This window comes from Vespa mandarinia, chromosome 4, assembly GCF_050613455.1.
Source record: "Vespa mandarinia isolate Hongniang chromosome 4, ASM5061345v1, whole genome shotgun sequence".
NCBI classification, from domain to species: domain Eukaryota; kingdom Metazoa; phylum Arthropoda; class Insecta; order Hymenoptera; family Vespidae; genus Vespa; species Vespa mandarinia.
Window position 1 is genome coordinate 10,246,298 of NC_140813.1, and position 24,440 is coordinate 10,270,737.

A 24,440-nucleotide genomic window follows, 5' to 3' on the forward strand; every position below is an offset into this window, starting at 1 on the left:
GGTAAAACTTGCCAACGAAACTGGGCCCCATAAGTTACAATCAGCCGGATACTGCCCACGGGGTCCCAAAAATGCACTGTTTAAATTACTTTAACCGGGGTCCATACTTCGTTTATAATCCATACCACGAGTCCTTCTAATATCACATGCTTAGTTCAAATAGAAAAGAGAGAGATTTTTGTTTAGGAGAAACACCTCGTGAGATAGAAACATAAATTCTGTATGGGTAACGATCGGATCTCGTGACGGGATCGAATTATACTATCGTTATGTTCCCCGTTCAGTATAATTTATCCGTATTATTCTCATCCGTGAAATATTTTTCTTGTATATATGTATGTATATATATATATATAAATATTATAATAAATGTAAAAATATATATTATAATAAATATATATATATATATATACATACGCATAGGCATATATATATATATATATATAAATATTATAATAAATGTAAAAATATATATTATAATAAATATATATATACATACGCATAGGCATATATATATATATATATATATATATATATATATAAATATGTATACTGTATGTGTGTGTGTGTGTGTGTGTGTGTAAAAGGAAAAGAAATAAAGTTATTTAACTTTGTTTTCTTTTACAGAGCCCCATTATTTGATACTCGAATACGTGATGTACGGAAAGCTATTGGCTTATCTACGCGATCACCGCACCAGGCAGGACTTTTACAATTTCAGTGAGGACTCGGCGGTCCTGACATCGAGAGATCTGACGGTATTTGGATATTGCGTCGCTAGAGGCATGGAATATCTCGCGTCAAAAAAGGTAAACTTGCTTTATCAGTCTCCTTATCCGAATGGATGAATGAGTAAGAAAGAAAAACAGATCGAGATTAAGATATAGAGAAAAAGATAGAGATAGAGATAAAGGGAGTGTGAGAGAGAGAGGAGAGAGGAGAGAAGGGAAAACAGGAAAGATGAGAATGAGAGAGAGAGAGAGAGAGAGAGAGAGAATTAGTGGTATAGTCTCATTGGTCTTCAAGAGATGGAGGGCCAACGGTAACGAGCGAGACTCACGTGATATTGGCTTGTTTACGGATCAACCGATAACGACGACATCGAAGGAGAGTCGAATCACGTTTCGCGGCAGTCAGTGGGTCAGTATAATTCATTGTCGGTCCCCGGGGCAGGTTTGTCGCGGTAAGAAAAAGTAAGTTTGCGCGGCCCGTGGAGCTGAGAAGAAGAGAACGTAAGAGAGAGAGAGAGAGAGAGAGAGAGAGAGAGAGAGAGAGAGAGAGAGAGAGAGAGAGAGAGAGAGAGAAAGAGAGAGAGCCAAACGACGAAACGGGCCGCGCATTCAATCCTCTTTTTATTATTATTCTTTTTCTCTTTCCCTCTCTCTCTCTCTCTCTCTCTCTCTCTCTCTCTCTTTCTCTCTCTTTCTCTTTTTCCCTTTCCATTTATCTCTTTTCTTTTCTTTCATGGTAGTCGCGTGCTTCGCGAAGAGGAAAAGAATCGTGATAAATTTCAATGCCGACACCTCGACGATCGTCCTCTACGATCATTTAAAATGTTTACATAGATATACCAAAGCTCGTTAATTTCTCTTGAAAATTAAAAACAATTTTAATTTTAATCGTTGTACGTCATAATGTACACACGAATTTTATCCATTTCAATCTCTTCATCCTTTTTCTTATCTTTCATTTAATTTTGTCTTAATATACACCTATAGGCAATTTCTTTTGTATGTAATTATTTATCAAACTCGACAAATTGGACGGTTCTTTGTAAGTAATTCGTGACTTCGTAACAAGGCCTTGTATATTCGATGTAAGGAATGTTTAAATCCGACTTACGTCATTCTTATTTGAATCGTAATCGTATGTTATCTCAGCTTCCGTTTTTAAAGTATGTAAGCACTTACTTACCTACTCTTATTATTTTCGACGAGAATGGATTAAATGTCCTTATTTTTTTTTTCTTTTTCTTTTTTCTTTTTTTTAGGAAATACAAGAAACGGCAGATTTGAAGAAACGATATAAAACTCGGTCGATGTATTTACATACATACATAGTTACACGTTCGTTCCGTTATTTTAGAATTCACGGATATTCCAACGTATCTCTTCTTCTATGTCAAAAAGATCGTAATTCTACTAACGCTCGAAATCTCGAACACCAAGGTCGATTAAGACGTTCTCTTACCGAAGTCTTCTACGATGTTGTATTTACACGAAATTTTAGGAAAGGATCGAATTGATTTCTTAAACAAGTTAAACCTGTCAAAATGGTTGTCGTACAAATAGAGGTAAATTCTAAAATCTTTTATCTTAATTTCGTGTTAGTGAAAAGAAGAAGGTATATAGGAGAAATTCATTGCCATATTTTTTAAATTGAACATATCACACTTTCGTTAAGGAAAATATTTAGTTTTCGAAATCATTAAAAAAATATTTTTTAAGAAATCTTTAAAAAGAAGGTCCTGCATATTTGTATGTTGGATTCCTTCGGTATTCGATCTATTAACATTCGAAAAAGAAAAGTAATGAAAAAAAAAAAAATTAATAACACTAGTCAATTATTTTTTGTCTGGTCGAAAAAGGAAAAGAAAAGAAAAGGCAAAAAGGAAAAGCAAAAAAAAATTTAAAAAGTAGGATTGTCGATAGCCTTCTCTGAAAGAACGAATTGCGTGTTTCCGTTCGTATAATGGCTTCCCAGAAGCGCAATGCGAAAACTAATCTTCTCGACTTGATGGATAATTGCGTGAATAAGAGAAAGAAAAAGAGAGAAAGAAAGGAAGAAAGAAAGAAAGAAAGAAAGAGAGAGAGAGAGAGAGAGAGAGAGAAAAGAGAAGAAAGAGCTAGGTTCTCATAGGTAATTTCAGCCATAGGCAAACTTATCTCTCCTATCTTCGAAAATGCTTTGAAATAGAGAGAATGCATCTAATATCGCACGTGACTAACCGTACGGATCTTTGGTGATTAAAGGACGCCTTGTGCCGGCATTGATTGACAAGGATTTCAAGAGGTTATTTATTATTCGAAATAGGACGTTATCTGATATATCTCCTATCGTAAGTTTTATTAAATAAATTTCAAGGAAAACGGATGCTATTTCTTAGAAATTTTTTTATCTAATCTCGTTCTATCTCTTTGATAATTAAATTGATTTACGCCGATCGCATAACATCGATGTTTATAAAAGGTAAAAAGAAAAAAAGAAGAAAGAAAAAGAAAAAATAAATAGACAAAGAAAAAGAAAAAGAAAATGAAGGATCAGCATGGTACGCATCATTCGCATCTATAGATAAGACGAACCTTGTCCGTATTTAACTATTACGAAGGCTAAATTACTTGCTCATTATTAAGATAAAGTAACGAAGGAGGTGGAAATACAGCTGGCAACGAAGTGAGAGCAGTTGTGTCTTCAAACTTGTGTTTAGAATGATAACGGGTATGTTCCAACGATCACGTGGTAATTCAAAGGACGTAAGAAGACCACGGCACACGTACAACAAATTATTGATTATTGTTCTTACACATGCGGATAAAAAAATCATTTTATTATACTTATCGAATACATAACACGTTGGGGAGCTTTTTTTTTCTCGCAAATTGATGGACGTCTCGCAGCGTCTTCGTGCTGGTTACGAAAATAACGGCGGGAAGTAATAAATCTAAGAGATGAAATCATTAAAGAAGAGATTGGGTGTGAGTATATATATATATATATATATATATATATATGTATATATATATATATATATATATATGTATATATATATATATATATATATATATATATATATCTTGTTTGCCTTGGCATTGAGTTGTTTGGTTCATTAGCATCATCTACAGGTTAGACTAGGTCCGAAGATTCTAGCGAGAGTTTGCTCGTTCATATTTTTCAACCAAGTGTCTTTATTTGTATTTAATATTTAAATATTAAGAGATAATAATGTGTGAGAGAGAGAGAGAGAGAGAGAGAGAGATTTTATGGTCTTGTACGTGTACGTTCATTTAAATACATTTTTATCGTATTTTTTCAGATAATACATCGGGACCTCGCAGCTAGGAATGTTTTAGTTGATCACAACAAACTCTGCAAGATCGCGGATTTTGGAATGTCGAGATTCGCGAATGAAGACGGCGAGGTGATCGAAACGAGACACGGTAGAAATGCATTGCCGATAAGATGGATGGCACCAGAATCATTGATTTATTCTCTTTTCACTACGAAGACTGATGTTTGGAGCTTCGGCATTTTAATGTGGGAAATAGTAACGCTCGGTACGTTATTAAAAATGAAAGATATGACATTTTTAACGGTACGACCAAAAAATGTCTGAGAAAGACATTTTCTTCGTTCTTTTTTTTCCTTTTTTTTTTTTAGATTAAATATTGTCGATTAAATACACTATTCTTTTTCTTTTTTTTTTTTTTTTTTTAACAAATAAACCCCCCCTCCACCATATATTTTCTTTCTTTCGAGTGTCACAATCATTCTTTATCTTGCTAAAGGCACCCTTTAATAAACAAGTCGGATTATATCGTTGCTTGAGGCAATTCTCGAGAATAAATCCCGGTAAGATGAACAGAGAACTGACAAAATATTTTATGTTGTTTAGGCTCAACGCCGTACCCGGATATGACGGCAAGGGAAGTCATGCGGAACGTGCAAAGCGGTTATCGCCTCGAGAGACCGTCCCACTGTCGAAGCGAGCTCTTCAGGGTGATATCCCGATGCTGGCACGCTGATCCCGACCGCAGACCAGAATTTCAAATTCTAAGGAGGGATCTGGCACAACTTCTCGAGGACAATATGAACGGCCATTACGTCGATCTCGAGAGTTTCGCTTCCGAGTGCACCGACTGACGCCATCTCGATTAAACTACTCATTTCTTACTTTTTGCTAAACTTCGATATTCTGATCTTTAATGTAAAACGAAAGAGATAAGAAATATCATAGATCGATTTATCGAAGCAATCGAAAGTTTATATTAGAAAACGAACGAAGTTTGCCATTTTTTACGCCGAACTTTACGTAGGTCGAGACGAACCAGAAAAAGATTCGTTAATTTATTTTTCTTCTTTTTTTTTATCATATGCGCGATACAATCAAATCACGTTTGTGCTCAGGTAAAGATTTAAACGTGAACAATGGGGGGGAGGGGATAAGGGAGAAATTTATCTTCATATAGATTTACGTCCATCCGTCCAGAATTTTTCTTTAACGAGAGTATCGTTTGTAACTCGATCGTAAAGCATGTGTATCACAGAAACCATTAGTTAGAGTTCGAAATGTGCTATAATATTAATTTATTCGTTAGAATCTAATTAATTATCTTAAACAGGACAAACTCGACAATAACACTGCATCGTGTTTTTACAAAGATATTAATATCTCTTTCGCGATATCATAATTTTTTTTTCCTCTCATCACTTTTATTTCGTTGTCGCGAACTTGTAAATATTATTGAAGTTACAATCGTTGCGTTATTACACAAAAAATATATATGTATTTTGTTTAACGTATTTACCCCCAATCAAAAAACAAAAAAAAAAGGCACGAATTTTTATCTTATGTTCTCCATCATTTTATAATTATTGTATCAATATTATTTCATCATGATATCATTATAATTATTTTAGATATCGTCATTATTATAATAAGTAGGAAGATAGATTTTATATCGTTGCAGGCGTTTATTTTTAATCATTCTAGTCTTTCGACACATTTGGGGTATCGATTGATTATCGTCGATGTATTATGATTCATTTTATCTCTTTTATTTTTTCCACTTTTCCGATAAAAATTTAGAAAATTTATTGCCGGTTTAAAAGAGATCGACTGTTAAAGATCGATCGGAACCCCAGAGTTGTCAGTTGATTATTTCATTAAGTTTTAATCTTATAATTGCTATATTATAGTTATTGCAAATCTTGATAAAACCGAGTTTCTCGATCGTTTAACGTTCGTTTTTCACCTTGAAAGAAAAAAAAAAGAAAGAAAGAAACGAGGTTGCGTCTTGATCCTTACGTTATACGATGTTTTTTCTCCTTCCAAACAAAACAACAAAACAAAACAAAAAAAAAAAAATAACAAAAAAATAAACAAAAAAGAAAGAGATAATACAAGAAACAATGTATGTAGACTCGACGATTGTATTAAGAAGTTTTCTTTTTTTGTCTTTTATTTTGTCAGTAAACGTTATCCGATTTTTTCAACGGACACTTTAATCTTTCGGATCTTTTACCTGATCCAAGCAAAACCCGATCTCTCAGTAATATTTTCTTTTCTTTTTTTTTACCACGTCATCATGCCGATTGATTTATTTCGACTGCGATATAAAAAAAAAAGAAAAAGAAACAAATAAAGATAAAGATCCTTGTAAAAGGTTTCTTGTAAAATCGAAAGATTTGAAATGAAAAAATCTTAGAGAGAAATGTCGATAGAGATCGATATTTATAGCGAGTATTTACTTACCTCTCTCTCTCTCTCTCTTGATCGAGTTCTTTATCCGGGGAAACGTTTTAATTAAATTAATTAAAGTGGCACACATCCGCCGCGCGTCGATTTAATTACGACGATGTAACAAATTGTAGTGGACCGCCGCGGGGTAGGGACGAGTAGCGTGGGCGTACGTGTATCGTAAATCTTTCTTCACGTACACGTAAGCGTATGTATGTACATATGTTATACATACGTATATATATATATATATATATATATATATATGTATATATATATATATATATATATATATACATACATATACATGTATATATGTACGCTTTCTTACTCGAGATTGTTATAATTAATTCACTTCGTGGAAGCTTTTGCGTCAATTAACACCCATGCTCGGCACGTTTCCATTGCGAGAAATATATGTCGAGATTGAAAGCATACCTCCATATGAAATGACAAAATAATTAAACATTAAACTCGTATCTATGTACAATACTTGTACTTTTTGTACTCTTTCGGAATTTTAAAAGACTCGATATTACGCTTGAGACACATTTTATTATTTTTTTTCTTTCCTTATTTATACATACGTATATATATATATATATATATATATATATATATATATATGTATGGTGAGTTGTTTTTTAAATTTTGACACTTAAAAATCTTGAAAATAATGCATTTTTAAAAAGGAAAGTTTGAAACAAAAATTTTTTTTCTTAGTTTCGTGGGACTATACATTACAGCGTTGTTCATTTCTGATTGAATGTTTTCAGGGTTACTTCGAAATCGATTTTATATTTTTGTTTAAATAGAAAACTAATTTTTGTAGCGTTATCTTATTTAAATTATTTTATCAAAAAAACCAAAGGAAACGAAAGTTTATCGTTTGAAAAATTTTTTTTCTAGCATCTAGTCCTCACTTTCTACGATATTTAACATTGTTTAAATAAAAAAAAATAAAATAAAATCAAGTAGAGATATAAGAGAGAAACGAGAATTGCTTCTTAGAAAAATATTACTTTAATAAATATTCAAAACGACTGTCCTCACTTTCAATACACAGGATAGGATAGTCGTTACTTGTCAGTTGCCAGTTGCCTGACCTGTTTCGTCCTTTCCTATCCTGTTTTTTTTTGATTTAGTAAGGTAAGGGCCGTCCTTTTGGAATATTTATTAAAATAATACTTTTCTAAGAAGAAATACCTGTTCTCTTTTATAATTCTTATTACCACAGTTTTTTTCTTGTCTAAAAAAATTTTAAAAATCTTAGAAAATAGAGACTTGAGAAAAATTGATTTTCTTTCCTATACGTAAAATAAGATTCCGTTGCAGAAATTATAACAATTCCCGATTAAAAATATTAAGTTAAATCGTTGAAAATATTCGCCGAATAAAAAAAAACAATGTTGCGTTTGTTGCCCTCTTCTCGTTCCTCCCTCATAAACGAAAATGACTTTCGTTTTGAACTTTCTTTTAAAAAATGCTTGTTATTTTTGGAAGATATTTAAATGTCTCGATATAAAAAATTGATCATCTATAACAAAAGTAGATTAGGTTAGCCAATAATCAGGTAAAATTTAAATTTATATACTGTAAGAATCCATGGTTATAATGGAATGGAGTTATGCAATTAACAGTCATGTTAACGTTTTAATTAACATCTCTCTGAAGTATACAATTAAGATTTTTCACTGATTATGAAATATCTTATTAAGTTAATTGTAGGACACTTGTAAAAGTAGGTATAACATCGATTACGTGTTTTAACATAGTTCTAGAGAAAGAGAGAACAGTATGAATGGAACAAATGACTCAGGAAAATTAGCAACGAATTGTGTTCGACTTTACGATCTTCAAGATTTATAAAATACGAGCGCAACGTTCTCGAACGAATCCAAAGATTAAGTTTCAAAGTAACGACGAAGTCAGCTTTCACGTTTGGCTCAAAGGCTTAGCTTTATTACCTACGTACCTACGTACGTATGTATAGTACTTTCTCTGTCTCTGTCTCCATCTCTCTCTCTCTCTCTCTCTCTCTCTCTCTCTCTCTCTCTCTCTCTCTCTCTCTCTCTCTCTCTCTCTTTTCTATCTTATTTCTTCAAGTTTGCCAGTACGTTTATACTCACTCACCGTACGCATGAGTTTTTTATATTTTATTTTTCTTCTTTAGTACAGTGTTGCGAATCCATTATTTATCGCTCCCACGTCGCAGATTCGATATCTTGCCAAAGAGTCTTACTGCGGCCTCGTCTTTGATTCATGTAGACTCGCGAACGAGTCTCGAATCCTGAGAATACAAGTGGAAGGAACTGGAAACTCTCGTACTTCGAGTGCACGGTAAGCTCCATTTCGGAATTTTTATATTTATTTTAGTAATCTCTTCACGTTGTTACATATTTCTTCGAGGGTGGGGGTGGGCGGAGAAAAAAAAATTTTTTAAATAAAAGAAAAAAAGAATAAAAATAAAAATTAAAAAAAAAGAATAAAAACAAAAAATAATAAAAAGTTCGAAAATTGAATCGAAAGATAAATCTTAATATGAAGGACCACCGACGTGGTTATTCCTGCGTTGTAAGGAAGATCGGAAAATGATCGACGTACTTTTACTTTCTTCCCACGCTTTCTGCACGAACGAGGGATGTACAAGTGCAGAATAAAAAAAGAAGAAGAGGAAAAAAAGAAAAATTTAATAGGAAGTTACGAAGAATAAACGAGTTGAGAGGATGAGAGACAGAGAGAGAGAGAGAGAAAGAGCACGTACATGCAATATTTTGTCCAAACATCCAATCATTCTCGTTGTTGTCGTCGTTGCATTGCTTGGATATTGCGGATTGTACATCTTCTTCTATCATCTCCTGCAATGTTCGAAATTTCCTCTTAGTTCCTTTCATTTCTCCTTCCGTTTGAAAGGAAAAGAAGTAAAGTGGACGATCCGTACGCACGGTCATGTGTTGGACAAGAATCGTTATCGTAAATTGGATCGCATTCCTGAAATCTTGAAATAACCATAAAACGTAGGGAGGCTCGTTTATGGCTCGAGGTTATGGAAAATGATGAGGGAGTTAGGTATCCTACGGTGGGAGGGGGTAACAAACGAAGATGATAACTTCGTTGGAAGCTCTTCCGCTGTCACGATATTAATGTTAAGAAAGAAAGAAAGAAAGGAAGAAAAAAATAGAAATATCATGAATTATTTATCTATTAGATCTATCTTGAAGTAATAATATATATAGAAAAATAGTCTTTTTCGATGTTTACGAAACGAATCTAATAAAAAATAATAGTGAAAGCCTATTAACATTGACTAAGTTGCACCTGTTACACGTTCAATTTCAAGAAACGATGATTGAGATTTTTTTAGAGAAAGAAAAGAAAGAGAAGAAAAGAAGGAATAAAAAAATTAAAAAGAAAAAGGAAATGAAATGAAAAGAAGAAAAAGAAGAAAAAAGAAATGAAAAAAAAAAAAGGAAAAACGAGAGACAGAGAAAGTCTTTCGTCGTCGGCACAGATGAGACAGGATGCAACTCGATTATATAGCATATTTATACGTATGCCTATTATAAATATATGTATATATATTACATATGTATATATATATATATATATATATATATATATATATATATATGAATACATATATCAAGATGTATATATGTATGATAATAAAAGAGGACTTGCGGTCCTTTCTAATCCTAAAACAAGAATGACGTCTAACTCGAAAACCAGATCCTCTGGTTTTGTCCTACTTTCCTTCGATCTCTGTTGCGTATATCCGAAAAATATTTCAAAGAAAGAGATAGAGATAAAGAGAGAAAGAGAAAGAGAAAGAGAAAGAGAAAGAGAAAGAGAAAGAGAAACAGAAACAGAAACAGAAACAGAAAGAGAGAGAGAGAGAGAGAGAGAGAGAGAGAGAGAGAGAGAGAGAGAAAGAGACTTAAAAAGTCTTATTCATCGCTGAGTTATCTTTCATCTTCCTTTCTTTCTAACCGAGCAAGTTGGTCGACCAAAGTCTTCTGATACAAACTCGAAATTACCCGAGTGTACTGACCTACATATTTTAGTCAGAGAAATGATTTCAACTATCAGAAATTTTTCAACGATACTAATCGAAGTAATTCAAACGAAAACGACATTGAAAATGTTCTTTGAATATTCTCAAGAAAATCATCGATAAAAGGTATCGAATCGTACGGTTTCATGCTTCACTTCGAGATAACTTTCACTCGATTCACTTCTAGTATATGGTTTAAGAAAAGCATAGATTATCCGATAAGAGAGAGAGAGAGAGAGAAAGAGAAAGAGAGAAAGAGAGAGAGAGAGAGAGAGAGAGAGAGAGAGAAATTAGAAAACGACTGTTAGACGAAATAACAAGAAAGTTTAAAGTTTACTTATCCTATTATGTTCGAATAATAGTTAAGTACTTAGTTACATGTAAGTACTTTGATAATTTTGTAATAATATATTTTCCGATCGAGTATTATTAAAGACGAATCTGTGGATAATTTTCGAGAGTGGTAGATATTAATTATTAAAGACTACCAGAAACGAGAATCATCGTATTTAAAGTCTCACTCATGTATTATCTTGTAAAGGTACTGGTAAGTACAAGGCGCTTTCACCCTTCGCTTCATCGTGCACCTGCTAAAAGAGACAACCTCTGGCCAGTCGCGAAACGAATCTCGAGAGTAAAGAGATCTATTATAAAGAAAGTTCATCAACCCGGACTCGAGTGAAATATTCTATTTTTTATTTTATTTCTTGTATCTTTTTTTTTTTTTATACCGTGAAATGTTTTTACGCTAATTAATTTTAAAGAATCTTTTTTCTTGTCTTCTTTTTTTTTTTTTGTTAACGTTTAATATTAACGCAACTTCTTGATATAGAGATCATATGAAAAATATAAAAAAGAATAACAATAATAATTAAAAAAAAAGATAGAGATTAGGCTATTTTAAAAGAAAGAAAGACTTCACACAAAGAGAACGAAGAGTAGATATATAAGAAGAGAGCAGGAAGAGAGTGGCCGACTTCTTCTTCTTTTTCTTCCTTCTTCTTCTTCTTCTTCTTCCTTCTTCTTCTTCTTCTTCTTCTTCCTCGGCAGTCGAAGCAACACAAGACATGCGCCTCGAGTATCTCGACGATACTTAACTATGTACTACGTTCCGGTTTTCTCGGTCACGGCTAAGCGAACGAAACATCTTTTTCTGTGAGAGAGATTCTCCTTCCGTTGGATAAAATTATCAATTCGTAATGGAACGACCTTAAATATAACATCCTCTATTTGCCTTATTGCTAACAACGAGCATGAATTTTATGAACGATCGAAGCGAAAACGAACGTCGCACTTTTTTTGTCCTCCTACCTTTTTCTTTTTTTCCTTTTCCTCCCACTCCCCCTCTCTCCCCATAAAATTTTGTCCAACGAAGAAGTTGAATAAACAAGGATGAGTTCGCGAAAATGTACGTGAACTTTTTTCTCAAAGTTTCATTGCGATGAAAAAGTTCATTCAACGGGGCAAATATCGAGTTTGTACGATCGTGTTTGTAGAAAGAGAAAACAATATCTTTTCTTTATTCTCGAGAAGAAAGGAAAAAGAAAAAAAGATAGAAAAAAGAGAAAGAATTATAAAAACAATCATATATGGGGAAACGATCTCGTGTGTTAAAAGTTTTGCGTGCTGTATAGAGAATGTTTATGTTTCGAGAAAAAGTGTAAACGTGGCTCCCGCGTAGACACGACATAGAGGGGAACGAATCTTCTTCTTCTTCTTCTTCTTTTTCTTCCTTTTTTGATCCACCTCCCCTAGGTACACCTCCACTACCATCACCACCACCTCTACCATCTGCTATCAAGAGACTGAAAGTCCGAGCTCGCGAGTTTCGCGCTGTTGGAAGAAGAGATCAGTAGTAAACCATTCGATGAAGTCGGTTGAATTTTGACCTCGATAGGAAACAGATGTACGAAGATTCGTGTTCGCGAATTATACGATTGATAAATTATAAATAACGATCATTAGGCTCTTTCAGTGGATCGTCGCGTGTGTATATCCAGTGATAAATAATCAATCTATAGATTTTCCGAGAGAGATAGATTAAAAATTCTGAAGCTGAGATGAGAATACGACGGTCTTTCATAATTTTGGTAAGAAAATTTATTTCGATTTTCCAAAAAGTAAATAAAAAAAAAAAATAAATAAAAAAAGAGGAACAAAAAATATTACAATTGATAGAATTAATATGATAAAATTAATTACGTGGAACGGTTTTACGATATATATATATATATATATGTATAACGATTATCTCAGGGGCAATGTTTTAAAATAAGAAATAATATTATTTAACTTTTTCTGAAGGAAATAATCACGGAAGCGAAACGAAATCGTGCCGTGACAAAACGAGACTTTAAATAGTAACAATTTTCCAGTCGTCGAATCGATTAACTCAGCAAAGGTAACAAATTACAAAGGGTTGAACGTCCCCTTGAACGGATTTGCACTTGTCTCAGTCAACTTTTATCTCGATAAAGTGGAACAACCTTTACCGTGGCCTTGATCCGAGGAAGCCGGTAGAACGAGGAAAAGTAATAGAACGTTCGTTTATGCCGGAATACCGAGTTCCCTCTCAGGAGAAAGGTTCATTAACGTCATCTGCATATTTCCTCTCTCTTTCTCGGCTATTAAAAGAGAAAGATCGAAACTACGTCGCTGTTTAAAAATGGCAATTACGAGAGAAATAAAAAAAAAAGAAAAGAAAAGAAAAGAAAAGAAAGAAAGATTCGTTCGAATGACGATCATGAAAATGATTTCAGTGAAATCGTTGTCGACCTCTGCACGTCCTTCTTTTTTTATTCTTTATTTTTTTTTTTATCTTCTCCTACCTTTTCATCTTCTCCTTCCTTCTTGTCTTGCACGGATGCTTACTGGGTCAACGTCGATTACAAACGCGTAGAACGGGATGAAAAATGGCTTCGTAGAGAAACATAGTTTCCTATTTTATGGCGATTTCACGACGGATAATAGATGTAAACTTATCGTATTAGTCTATACGATCCATCTACGTTGGGAAATGTTTATCGTGAATTTGCTCGATAAGGCAGCTATTATAACTTTAGTATAGCACTTCGTGTAGGACGTTTATTTGGAACGACAGTGTGAGAAACTTACGAGAGAACCTGTTATATTCGAGAGTGAGAGAGAGAAAGAGAGAGAGAGAGAGAGAGAGAGACAGAGAGAGAGATAAGTAAGTGGGCGGAAGTAAATATAGATAAACTGGATATTTCAAGATACAATTTTTACATGCAAAAATGACGAATCAATTTTTTCAACCTATTTAGAACAATAGAGTGAGAAACGTACGAGAGAAGTTATTATATTCGAGATTGAAAGAAAAAGAGAGAGAGATAGATAGAGAAATATATGAGCAGAAGTGAATGCTGAACAGGATATTTTGAGATTCAATATTTATATACAAAAATGAAGAATTAATTTTATCTAGCTAGTTAGAACAATAAAGTGAGAAACTTAAGTGAGAGTCTATTTTGCTCTAAAGAAAGAGAGAGAGAGAGAGAGAGAGAGAGAGAGAGAGAGAGAGAGAAGAGAAAAATATATAAGCAGAAATGAATGTAGGTAATCTGGATATTTTGAGATTTAATCTTTAATGCGAAAATAATAAATGAATTTTTATTTAGCTATTTATACAACAATAGAAAGAGAAACTTACGAGTAAATCTGTTACATTCAAGAATAAAAGAAAGAGAAAGAAAGGAATACATTGATAAAACTGAATACTAGTAAAGAGGACATTTCAAGATTTATTATTTATATATAAAAATGATGAATTAATTTTATTTAGCTATCTAGAACAATAGGAAGAGAATTTTAAATTATAACCTGTTGTATTCAAAAGAGACAAAAAGATATAAAGATAGATAGATAGATAAATAGAGAGAGAGAGAGAGAGAGAGAGAGAGAGAAAGAGAGATAGTGAAATACATGTGCTGATTTGAATACAGATGAACAGGTCATGTTGGGTTTAGATACTTATATGCAATAATGACGAATGAATTTCATATAACTATTTAGACAGTGTGAAATATTTACGAGATAATCTATTATATTCCAGAATCAGAGAGACATAGAGAAAGAAGGAGACAGAACGTGGGCGAAAGTGAATATAGATAAACTGGATATTTCGAGATTTAATTTTTACATGCGGAAACTATGAATGAATTTTTATTTAGCTATTTAGAACAATAGGTCGAGAAATTTACTAGTGAACCTGTTACATTTGAGAGTGAAAGAGAGATAAAAATAGAAATACGTGGGCAAATCTGAGTGTAGGTGAACAGGACATTTTATGATTGAATACTTATATACAAAAATGATGTATAAGTTTTATTTAGCTATTTAAGACAATAGGAAAAGAAATTTACGCGGGAACGTGTTGTAGTCAAGAGACAAACAGACAGAGAGAGAGAGAGAGAGAGAGAGAGAGAGAGAGAGAGAGAATATAAATGAAAACATAACACTTCTGTATCGTCCAATATTAGGAAAAATGGCAAATAAATTTTTTCTAAATTATTTGTAAATAAATGAATTTATATATATATATATATATATATATATATATATATGTTGATGTATAATATATATTGTATATACATATTCTTATTACATAAATTTTTAACTGAGATATAGTTAACCAAAAGAGAATAAATAAGATTTTAATGGAAACTCTTTCAGAGTTTTTTTTTTTTATATAGTATGACACTAAACTCGTATAGTCAGCGGTGACTTGTTGTTCGGGATCCTTAAAAGAGATTCCTCTTCGCGATAATCTTAAGTTAACTGGAAAACTAGTAGATAATGCTATATAAACCGAGCTTCCTCTTACGAATAACTGTTACGTCTCCACATGTAATACTATCTTGTGCACGCGCTACAATTGTTCCTTCTCGAGGAAGTTGCATCGTCTTTAATTGTGCCTTGAAATCATTTCTTAATTAAAAACTACTGGAATATATTAGTTTATCCTTTCTTTTTGTTTCTTTCATCTTTTTAATATTTTGTTACGCGTGATATCGCAATAGTCTCTTTCTTCTTGTTGTTTTTCTTTTTTAATTTTTTTTTTTTTTTTTTTTTTCATACCATCTTAGATAATTCTAGATTTTCTTTTAAATATTAGAACGCATAATTTATATATCTTTCGAGAATGAATATTTTCCAATGCATAACTTCACGCGCACATATCAAACATATCTAGAATTCCAGGCTATCTATTAAAATACGAAGAATCTTATACGACACATGCTTGTTCATTATAACAAATGATTTTTACTCGTAGATATCTTTAAACGTAGTAAAGTAAAAGAAAGAAAAAAAAAAAAAAGAAAAAAAAAGAAGAAGAAAAAAGGATAAAATAACAACATTGCTTTCCGTTTCACTCTCTAGGCGGTCGTACTACTATCCTCGTTTAACGTCGACTCGAAGGAGGATCGAAAAGACGATGGAATCTACGAGGATAAAAACTCAACGAAAGAGGACGTTTCTGTTTCTTCGACGATGGACGAGGAGCAAATTAGTGTCAAGAACAGGACCGATAAAGTACGAGAGTTAGTGAAATCTGTGAGTAAGCAATAAAATAAAACAGAAAAAAAAGTACAAGATTTCTTCATCTGAAACAACATACGAGTGTGATTATTTTTTATCTGGATGTTATCTTGAATGAAATCATTTTTCTTATAATTATCGTTGATTATTCATTGTTTTCATTGACTTTATTTAATTCTTAATATTCCAAGAAAATTATGCTATGTTTGCAAGTCAATTTTAAAGAAATTTTGCTAATTTAAACAATAATTATTTGTTGTTAAAAGATTTTATAAATATTGTGTAAACTCAACGACTTATAACGATAATGATAATAATAATATATGTATATAATAATATATATCTTTATAATAACATTATTATTATTATATATATAGTATAATATAATAATACTGTTATATTATATATATTATATAATAATAATGTTATAATAATAATAATAATATATTATTATTATTATTATTATTATTATTATTATTATTATTATTATTATTATTATTATTATTATTATTATTATTAAAAAATACAATTTGCAGCATTAATAAAGGTTAAATTGATAAGAATTAACTAAAAAAAATCAACTTACACTGACTTATCAACTCCAAATACTTTTATCAAAATATTTAAATTCTTATCTTTTTAAGAATGTTATAGTATATTTTCTAGTCAACTTCTATTGAAGAAAGTTTATATAATTATTAATAAAGAAAGTTTATAATAATATTATTATTATTATTTATATTCATATAATAATATTATTATTATTATAACTAATAAAAAAATGCGCTTGTCTGCATTACTGAAGATTGGATGGATAAGAATTAAATAAAAAAAAGTCAACCTCAAAGACTCAATTACTTTTTCATAATTAAAAAAACATTTATTCTTTTGTCAAATTTCAATTATTTTTATGAAGGTATTTTAATTCTTATCATTCCAAAAGTACTATAGTATATTTACTAGTTAATTTCAAAAAAGTTTTGTAAAGTTATTATTAAAAATGTTTATAAATAATATGTGAAATCAACGATTGATAACGATAATAATAATAATAATAATAATAATAATAATAATAATAATAATAATAATAATAATAATAACAATAATAATATCATATTATATAATAATATAATAATATAATAATAATAATATAATAATAATTTTTTTATATAATAAAATAATATACAATATTATTAAAAAAGTGTAGTCGGCAATATTACTAAAGGTTGGATTGATAAGGATTAAATAAATAAAAAAAAAAAAAAAAAAGAAAAAAAATCAGTCGACTTTACTGACTTATTTAATTTCAATTTTTAAAGGCCCTTAAAGTGACAGAGAAGAGGGAACAGATCGGCGAGGTAATACCAATAATACGTAGTATGTCGGTACGGCAAAAGTTGCTTATGGCGAGATTAATTTCAAAGAGAATAAGCGATAACGAAACAACGCCGTCATCTCCGATAGTGGAGACTCGATCTATCTTTGGCGATGAGGATAGTAGCAGGAGGAACGCCTCGAGAGCTCTGATGTTGCCTATCAGTGCAGACATCGCAAGGATCATTTCCGACGACATTTCTGGAGATGAGATGGAAGAGGACGAAGAAGATGAGGAGGAGGAGGAGAAGGAGGAGGAGATGAAGGAGGATGAAGGCGAGAAAGAAGCAGGTGAGAAGAAAGAGAAGGATGTAAAGGATGAGGAGGAAGGGAAAGAAAAAAAGGAAGATGATGAGGTGAAGATCGAAAAGGAAAAAGAGAGAGAAGACGGGAGGGAAACTGCGGAGGAATTGCCAAAGGTAATTTAAACTTTCTTAATTAACGCGATATGGATAATAATCCTTATTATGAAATGGTGTCTTCTATCCTTGTTTTTTCTCTTTCTCTCTCTCTCTCTCTCTCTCTATCTCTCTTGTTTCTTTCTTTTTCTCATTCTTTCGTTCTTTTTCCTTCTTTTTTTCAATGTGAATTCCTCGCTACTTGTTACGTTACTCGTCCTCGGAAGGTGGAAGTAATTTGATACTATGCCATCCTGTCGCAATTTGAGAAGTCATAAAATGTTTTCTTTAAGGTTAATAAAAAAAGAAAAAAAAAAAAAGAAAAAAGAAAAGAAAATACAAGAAATATCTTACTCCTTTGAAAATAAATCATTTTAATTCGCAAGATGTCTATTGATATTAGAATCAACAATATAAACGAATTAACACATTTCTCCGAGAGAGTCTTTCGTTTTACACTTTCACGAGGAGTTCACGTTTGCCATGCATAATCGCAATGCCTCATGAAACTTTTCCCGACATGGCTATTAAAGAGAGAAAGAGAGAGAGAGAGAAAGAGAGAAAGAAAGAAAGAAAGAAAAATAATAGAAAAGAAAATAAGAAGATAAAAAGAAAAAGAACGAAACAAATATATGTGTGTTCTTATTTCCTGAGATAATTTTCTCTACTTCAACGAAATATACAATTAGCGCATGACCGTGAATGCGAAAGTGCAATTGCAACGTCGTAAATGTGGAATATCTAGATATTTAAATATCTCGGAGAGATCGAAAGGGTTTACTTTAACGTTAATGATCCCTTTGAAATCGATCTTCGTCTCTTTTCCTTCGTGTTGTTTTTTCTTCCTTTCTTTTTTTTTTTTAATTTAATTTTGTTGGACGTTCAAGGCACAAGAGTTGCGATCGGCAAGACCTGTCCCAAGAAGACGACCCTTTTATCGGATGCCGCCGCCTCCACCGGTGAATCTACCAACGAGAAGACCGTCTTCCCTCAACAGAAGAAACGTTTATGCAGGTCGGTCTATTCTATTTTCTTTGTTGTGAACAAATAAAAAAAAAAAAAAGAAAAAAGAGAAAAAAAGAGAAGTAAAAGTCTCATGGATGTCATTATTTCCTGGCAAAAGATCATCCGAGATAAGGAAAATTCGATTTTTCGCTTTTGCAGATCCATCGAGAATGTCTCCATTGAGACCTTCAAGAAAACCTTCCGAGCCAAAGAGAGTTCCCACGGATAAGGAATGTACTTTCTTTTCTAAAACTGTATGCCTCGATGCTACGGATTATCCGCAGTAAGTACAATAGCGTATAATATTATTCAAAAGTTAAGATCGATTTTTATTTTCGATAGCGTAAAAAATAACTTTTGTTTTACTTTTAATTTTTAATTTTTTCTTTTTTTTTTCTTTTTTTCCTTTTTTTTTTTATATTTTTCTACCCTATTAAAGCGAAGCAATAACGAGGAGTTTAAGAAGCAACAAAGACATGGTGGCAGCTTTATTGACTGATTACAAGGTACAAGAGGGAAGATTCGACGACCATTCGTCCGGTCCTTTTGAAAATCGATACGAAAATCGTTATGAGAATCGTTACGAGAGTAATGAAATCAAAAGGTGAATTTAAATAATATCTATGAATATTAATCGCATGATTATTATTTATACAATTAAATTTGCACAGTTAAATAGCCTTATAATGTAAGCGATAATTTAACGAACACAATGATGCTTTAGAAATCGGGAGACACGGAAAGATTGAAAATAAAAAAAAATAAAAAAAGAATAAAAAAAAAAAGAAAAAGAAAAAGAACTTTTTCTTAATAGAGTGAGAACGATTTCAGGGTATATTTCACATCGTTTAATTAACTTTCACCATTTTCAAATGCAATCCATCCTTTGAAAGAAAACACACGAGACATATACCATTGATTATATAGTTACATAAATGCAATAGTGAACATCTGATAATAAATTTTTTTTCTTAGATCTGACAATACATTTGACAATGTCGAAGAAGGATTCACATGTCCGTCTACAGTTAAATATGCACGTCCACAATTGGCCAGAGCGGCATCTGGAATTTGGAAATACATAATAAATACGGGAGAGCATACTCAAACGTTACGTTTGGAGAAGTGTTCGTAAGTGTTGATTTTCGAAGACAAAATTATCGTTTTAAGTGAACAGTCAGAAAAAATTGATTCAATTAATAAAAATAACGATATCTTATCTTTTATTTCAGTAATACTCGAAGCAGTTGTTCCTTCATATCGGAGAACTATCGTTCCTCTTGTGTACAAGTTTACAATTATCATCGATTGTTAACATGGGATTCAAAATTAGGTCTACATATGGATATATTTAAGGTACCTACCTGTTGCAGTTGTCACGTTCACGGTTATTCCGAGATATTTCCACCTCATGAAAAAGATCCGCCGCTAAAACCTAAAGAAAAATTTCCTGGAGCTGAATTTGTTACTAATAACGAATCAAAGGACGATTATCAAGAATTGAACAAGCCCAATAATAATTACGTCAGTAAATACAACAATCCAGGTCCGAGCTACGATTCGAATATCGGTAAATACTATAAAAATTTGTTGTTATTAACGAGATATCACGATTGTCAAAACAAATATTTTCCAGCATTGTCCAGTAACAAAAGGCCGGTGATTGAGACTTCGTCGACCAGCCGACCCAGTTTCACCCTTCCTGGACGAACTAGACCAAAGGTACCCTCGTCCGTTCATAGACCCTTCGATAAATTACCTCATCAACATGCACCCAATACGAGAGCTCCTGGATACATTGGCCCATTGAATAAAGGACATTCTTCTAGGCCTACTAGACACAGACCACCGTTCAGAAGGGAATCTATTTCTCAAATGGAGGAACTCCCTGATAATTCTAATAATAGCTCATTTAACAGGTCAGTCATATCATTAAAAACGAAAGTATAAAGAGTTCTCTGGTAAGGTCGTATTGATGATTAATTAAATCAGGTTTATTAAATGTTCGTCAATCTCTTTTCCTCTTTATCACTCTTTCTCTTTCTCTCTCTCTCTCTCTCTCTCTCTCTCTCTCTTTCTCTCTCTCTCTCTCTCTCTCTCTCTCTCTTTCTCTCTCTCTTTCTTTCATAGTTTTTTGATAAATTTAATATTTATGTTATTTGATGACCATTATATAGTGTCGGTTTCTCTTGATAACTGTCTTGATTTTATCATCACTATTAGAAAGTTTTGCACATTTTTCTCTTTTTTTTTTTGTAATAGAAGAACATTAGATGTTAAAAATAAACACTTTGTTGTCTTCCACTTTTGATGAGATATAAAATTAAAATAAAATACTAAATTAAAGAAGAAAGAAAGAAATATATAGACATTGTTAATCCAGTTTCAAGTATTTAACTAATACATGTTTAATGCAGTTATTGTTTTACAGAAATATCGTGACAAATATGGAGAAGTGACATGAAATTTTTTAAAAAAGTCAATATACCGGGTGTCACATTTTAAACAATCCAACCAAATATTTCCAATTCTATTGGATTTGATAACAAACGTTTCAAGTAAAAGTTGTGAAGTTTTCAAAGAAGAAATGTAATATTTATTGCAATTACTTTATAGAGGATACAGTTAGACAATTTTATCTAGATTGATATTGTAGTCATAGTATTTTTTTAAATGAAGATCGATATTTTAAACTTAACAATAGTTATAGAGAATTCCAATATGAATTCAATGAGTACCTATAAAGTATTTTTTCATCGATATTTCATCGGGTTATAATAGTTAGGAAGAACAATCACAGGTCACATATTACAAAACACAAAACAAAGAACAAAGAAAACAGATTGCAATCATATATCACAAATTATATCATAGAACACAGATAACAGATCATAAATCACAAGTGGCGTGACATACTGAGCTATAACTATTATCGTTATAACTCGATAAAATTTCAATGAAAACATATTCGTTGGATTCGTATTGATACTCTCTATAACTTTCGTCATACTTACAATATCGATTTCAATAAAAAGATATTATTTTGGTTTTTGTATCTCATGAACAATTTTTTTTATAAAATATCTTCAATAAATTATATTTCTCCCTCCAAATCTCAAAACTTTTATTTGAATCATTTGTTTATAAAATCCAATAGAATCGATAATATTTGAATGGATCGTTTAAAATGAAATAATCGGTATAACAAATTTGATTTGTATCAAAAAAATGAATCCTTTTTCTTTGTGCAGGTATAGTCAACCGTTCGATCAAGATACAAACATTTCTACTAGACTACAAAATAGTGGCTTTGACGAAGAATATCAAGAACCTCCAAGACGAATCAATTATAACTATCATCCGATCTTAGATTTCTTTAAACCGGAAGCATCGATGTTGCAATCTTCGGAAATCAAATTCCCAATGCAATTGTCCGATGTTCCAAACGATTCGAATTCTTGGAAACCAATGTTAACATCTTAGAATATCTCGTTATCTTTTATCAGTACCTGACGCATCGTTCTTTCGTAAAGAATTGTAATTATCTTCTTCTGTATTTGTTATTTATCGAAATTCATAATCGATCCAAACGATCGTGTATTATATAAAGGATAGATGTATTAATTTTGTTAAAAACGAAAAATTTTTAAATATATGTACATATGTATGTAAGTCCAATATATATATATATATATATATATATATATATATAATATATATATATATAAATATATATATATATATAAATATATATATATATATATATATATATATATATATATATTTATGCGATAACGAATATGAATCTCAATGACGAATTCGTGCTTAAATATCGGAATACAGTATTATATTCGTTCGCATTAATGTATCTTTTATTAAAGATGACTTTTATAATAGTATCATAAGTCATCCTAGATAAATGATCGATTGTTTGTGACCGTTTTTTATATTTATTATTATATATTGCTGTACTCTTTATTTATACGTTAAATTTAAGAAAATAAAATGAATTATCATATACCTATAATAATAATAATAATATATACATATTATATATATAAATATCTATTATATACACACACGCACATACATATACATATATATACATGCATATGTTTACATACATATTCATTACATTTGTATACATATATATACATGTATATGTTGGAAATGAAATTCTAGGTGATTATCCAAAACAAAAAAGAAAAGGGAAAGATGATTATTAAACTTGAATTTGAAGACGATAAATTCTTCGAAATCGTCGACGACTTCTACTCGTTAACGTTGAAAGAAGGTTACACTTATTTTTATTTCATTCGAATAAAAACAAGTAGCGATTCTCTTTCTGTGGAAAAAGGAGCAATCGAAATATTTGAAATATCGTGAGACCAAATAGACAGAATGCGAAGCGATTTACTTGACTCGGTCGTCCGTGAATCGTTTGTCTCGGCAAAAGCTATTATCTGACTCCTAACCGTGTCGATTCGCGAAGCGTGACGACTCCATGCAGCATGCGTTTCGACTTTCTTCCTTCGACCGAAACTTCTAAAGAACTATTATGGAATCTTCTCTGTGGAACGCTTCAGCTAAGAGTTCGTAGCACTTTGAATCATGTGGTATGAACTCATTAGCACGATGACTGCCAACGTTTATATACAGGGTGTCTCGTTTATATCAAACAAAAATTGAAATATCTCGTAAGAGACTGAACCTATTAAAATAATCTTTTAACAGATTTGTTTGATATGAAGAGACATGTTATATAGGGCCAATATTTTTAGAGATCAAATGGTGGAAAAAATTTCGAAGTCAAATTTATTTTTTTTTTTTATATGAAAATATATTTTTTTCTTACAGTTGGATGGCTTTTGTTAAGACGAATTCATCAACTTACCATATAAGGTATTTTATTGTTGTAAAGTTTTATAAATTATATTATAAATTTGTGTGTTCCGAAGTGATATAATCACGTATCGCGGGTTGCCTGTTACTAGGCTACATGTTGCATACGAAGGCCGAACTTCTTACGAAATACATTTTGTTTAATTAGCTCTGTAATTTGAGAAGCATAATGGGAACATACTTTACTATGAGAACATACTTTATTACAATATTATATTGCGTTATATCGTATTATTTATAATACTATATTTATTATATTGTATTATAGTGTTATATTATAGCCCTAGTTATATAATAAAATAAACTTTTGTACAATTAAGAAATACAATATATATACTATTACTAATAACAATGAAAATAAAAATGTTTAAGTGTTAAATGTTAAATGTTAAATGTTAAATGTTAAATGTTAAATGTTTAAGAAAAATTTTCAGTGTTCTTTACTAAATCCTCTACCATTACTCTTCTTATTTAAAAAATTGACTTTTTTAGAATTGACAAATTCTGGACAAAGTGAAAATTATTCCTGGAAAAGTGAAAATCGAGTTTTGTATCAGGATCACATGACTCACGAAGAGATGGCACATGAAATCATGTTACCTCCTGATAAGTTATATTCTTCTGTTTGAAAAGTTAAATTTTTGACAAAGCAGATATTTTTCCCACAAATCAAACTTTGCGGGATTTTTAT

At 31.4% G+C, this 24,440-nt stretch overlaps 2 protein-coding genes across 5 annotated transcripts in view; both read left to right on the top strand.

Moving 5' to 3' along the window:
• LOC118443073 (uncharacterized) overlaps nt 1-6,753 on the top strand; it is a 130,804-nt gene extending 124,051 nt beyond the window's left edge. For 2 of the 3 annotated variants that reach the window (XM_035869529.2, XM_035869531.2), the window contains exons 6-8: nt 628-809; nt 4,034-4,274; nt 4,613-6,753. In XM_035869529.2, the coding sequence (XP_035725422.2) occupies nt 628-809; nt 4,034-4,274; nt 4,613-4,860 (671 nt within the window). In that variant the 3' untranslated portion in view covers nt 4,861-6,753. Of the gene's footprint in view, nt 1-627; nt 810-4,033; nt 4,275-4,612 lie in introns of those variants that run through there. The other variant, XM_085656744.1, reaches the window with a different exon arrangement.
• A 1,917-nt stretch (nt 6,754-8,670) lies between these two features.
• Nucleotides 8,671-22,517, top strand: NT1 (Neurotrophin 1). Of its 2 annotated transcripts, none has more exons than XM_035869539.2 (10): nt 8,671-8,797; nt 15,912-16,085; nt 17,390-17,863; nt 18,730-18,856; nt 19,007-19,130; nt 19,287-19,451; nt 19,823-19,978; nt 20,080-20,417; nt 20,484-20,766; nt 22,099-22,517. In XM_035869539.2, the coding sequence occupies exons 2-10, from the start codon at nt 16,023-16,025 to the stop codon at nt 22,328-22,330; spliced, it is 1,962 nt and encodes a 653-aa protein (XP_035725432.2). In that variant the 5' UTR covers nt 8,671-8,797; nt 15,912-16,022; the 3' UTR covers nt 22,331-22,517. The 2 variants fall into 2 exon arrangements, with proteins under 2 accessions (XP_035725432.2, XP_035725430.2); XM_035869537.2 differs by lacking the exon at nt 8,671-8,797 and adding an exon at nt 12,021-12,601.
• The last annotated feature ends 1,923 nt before the right edge of the window (nt 22,518-24,440 follow it).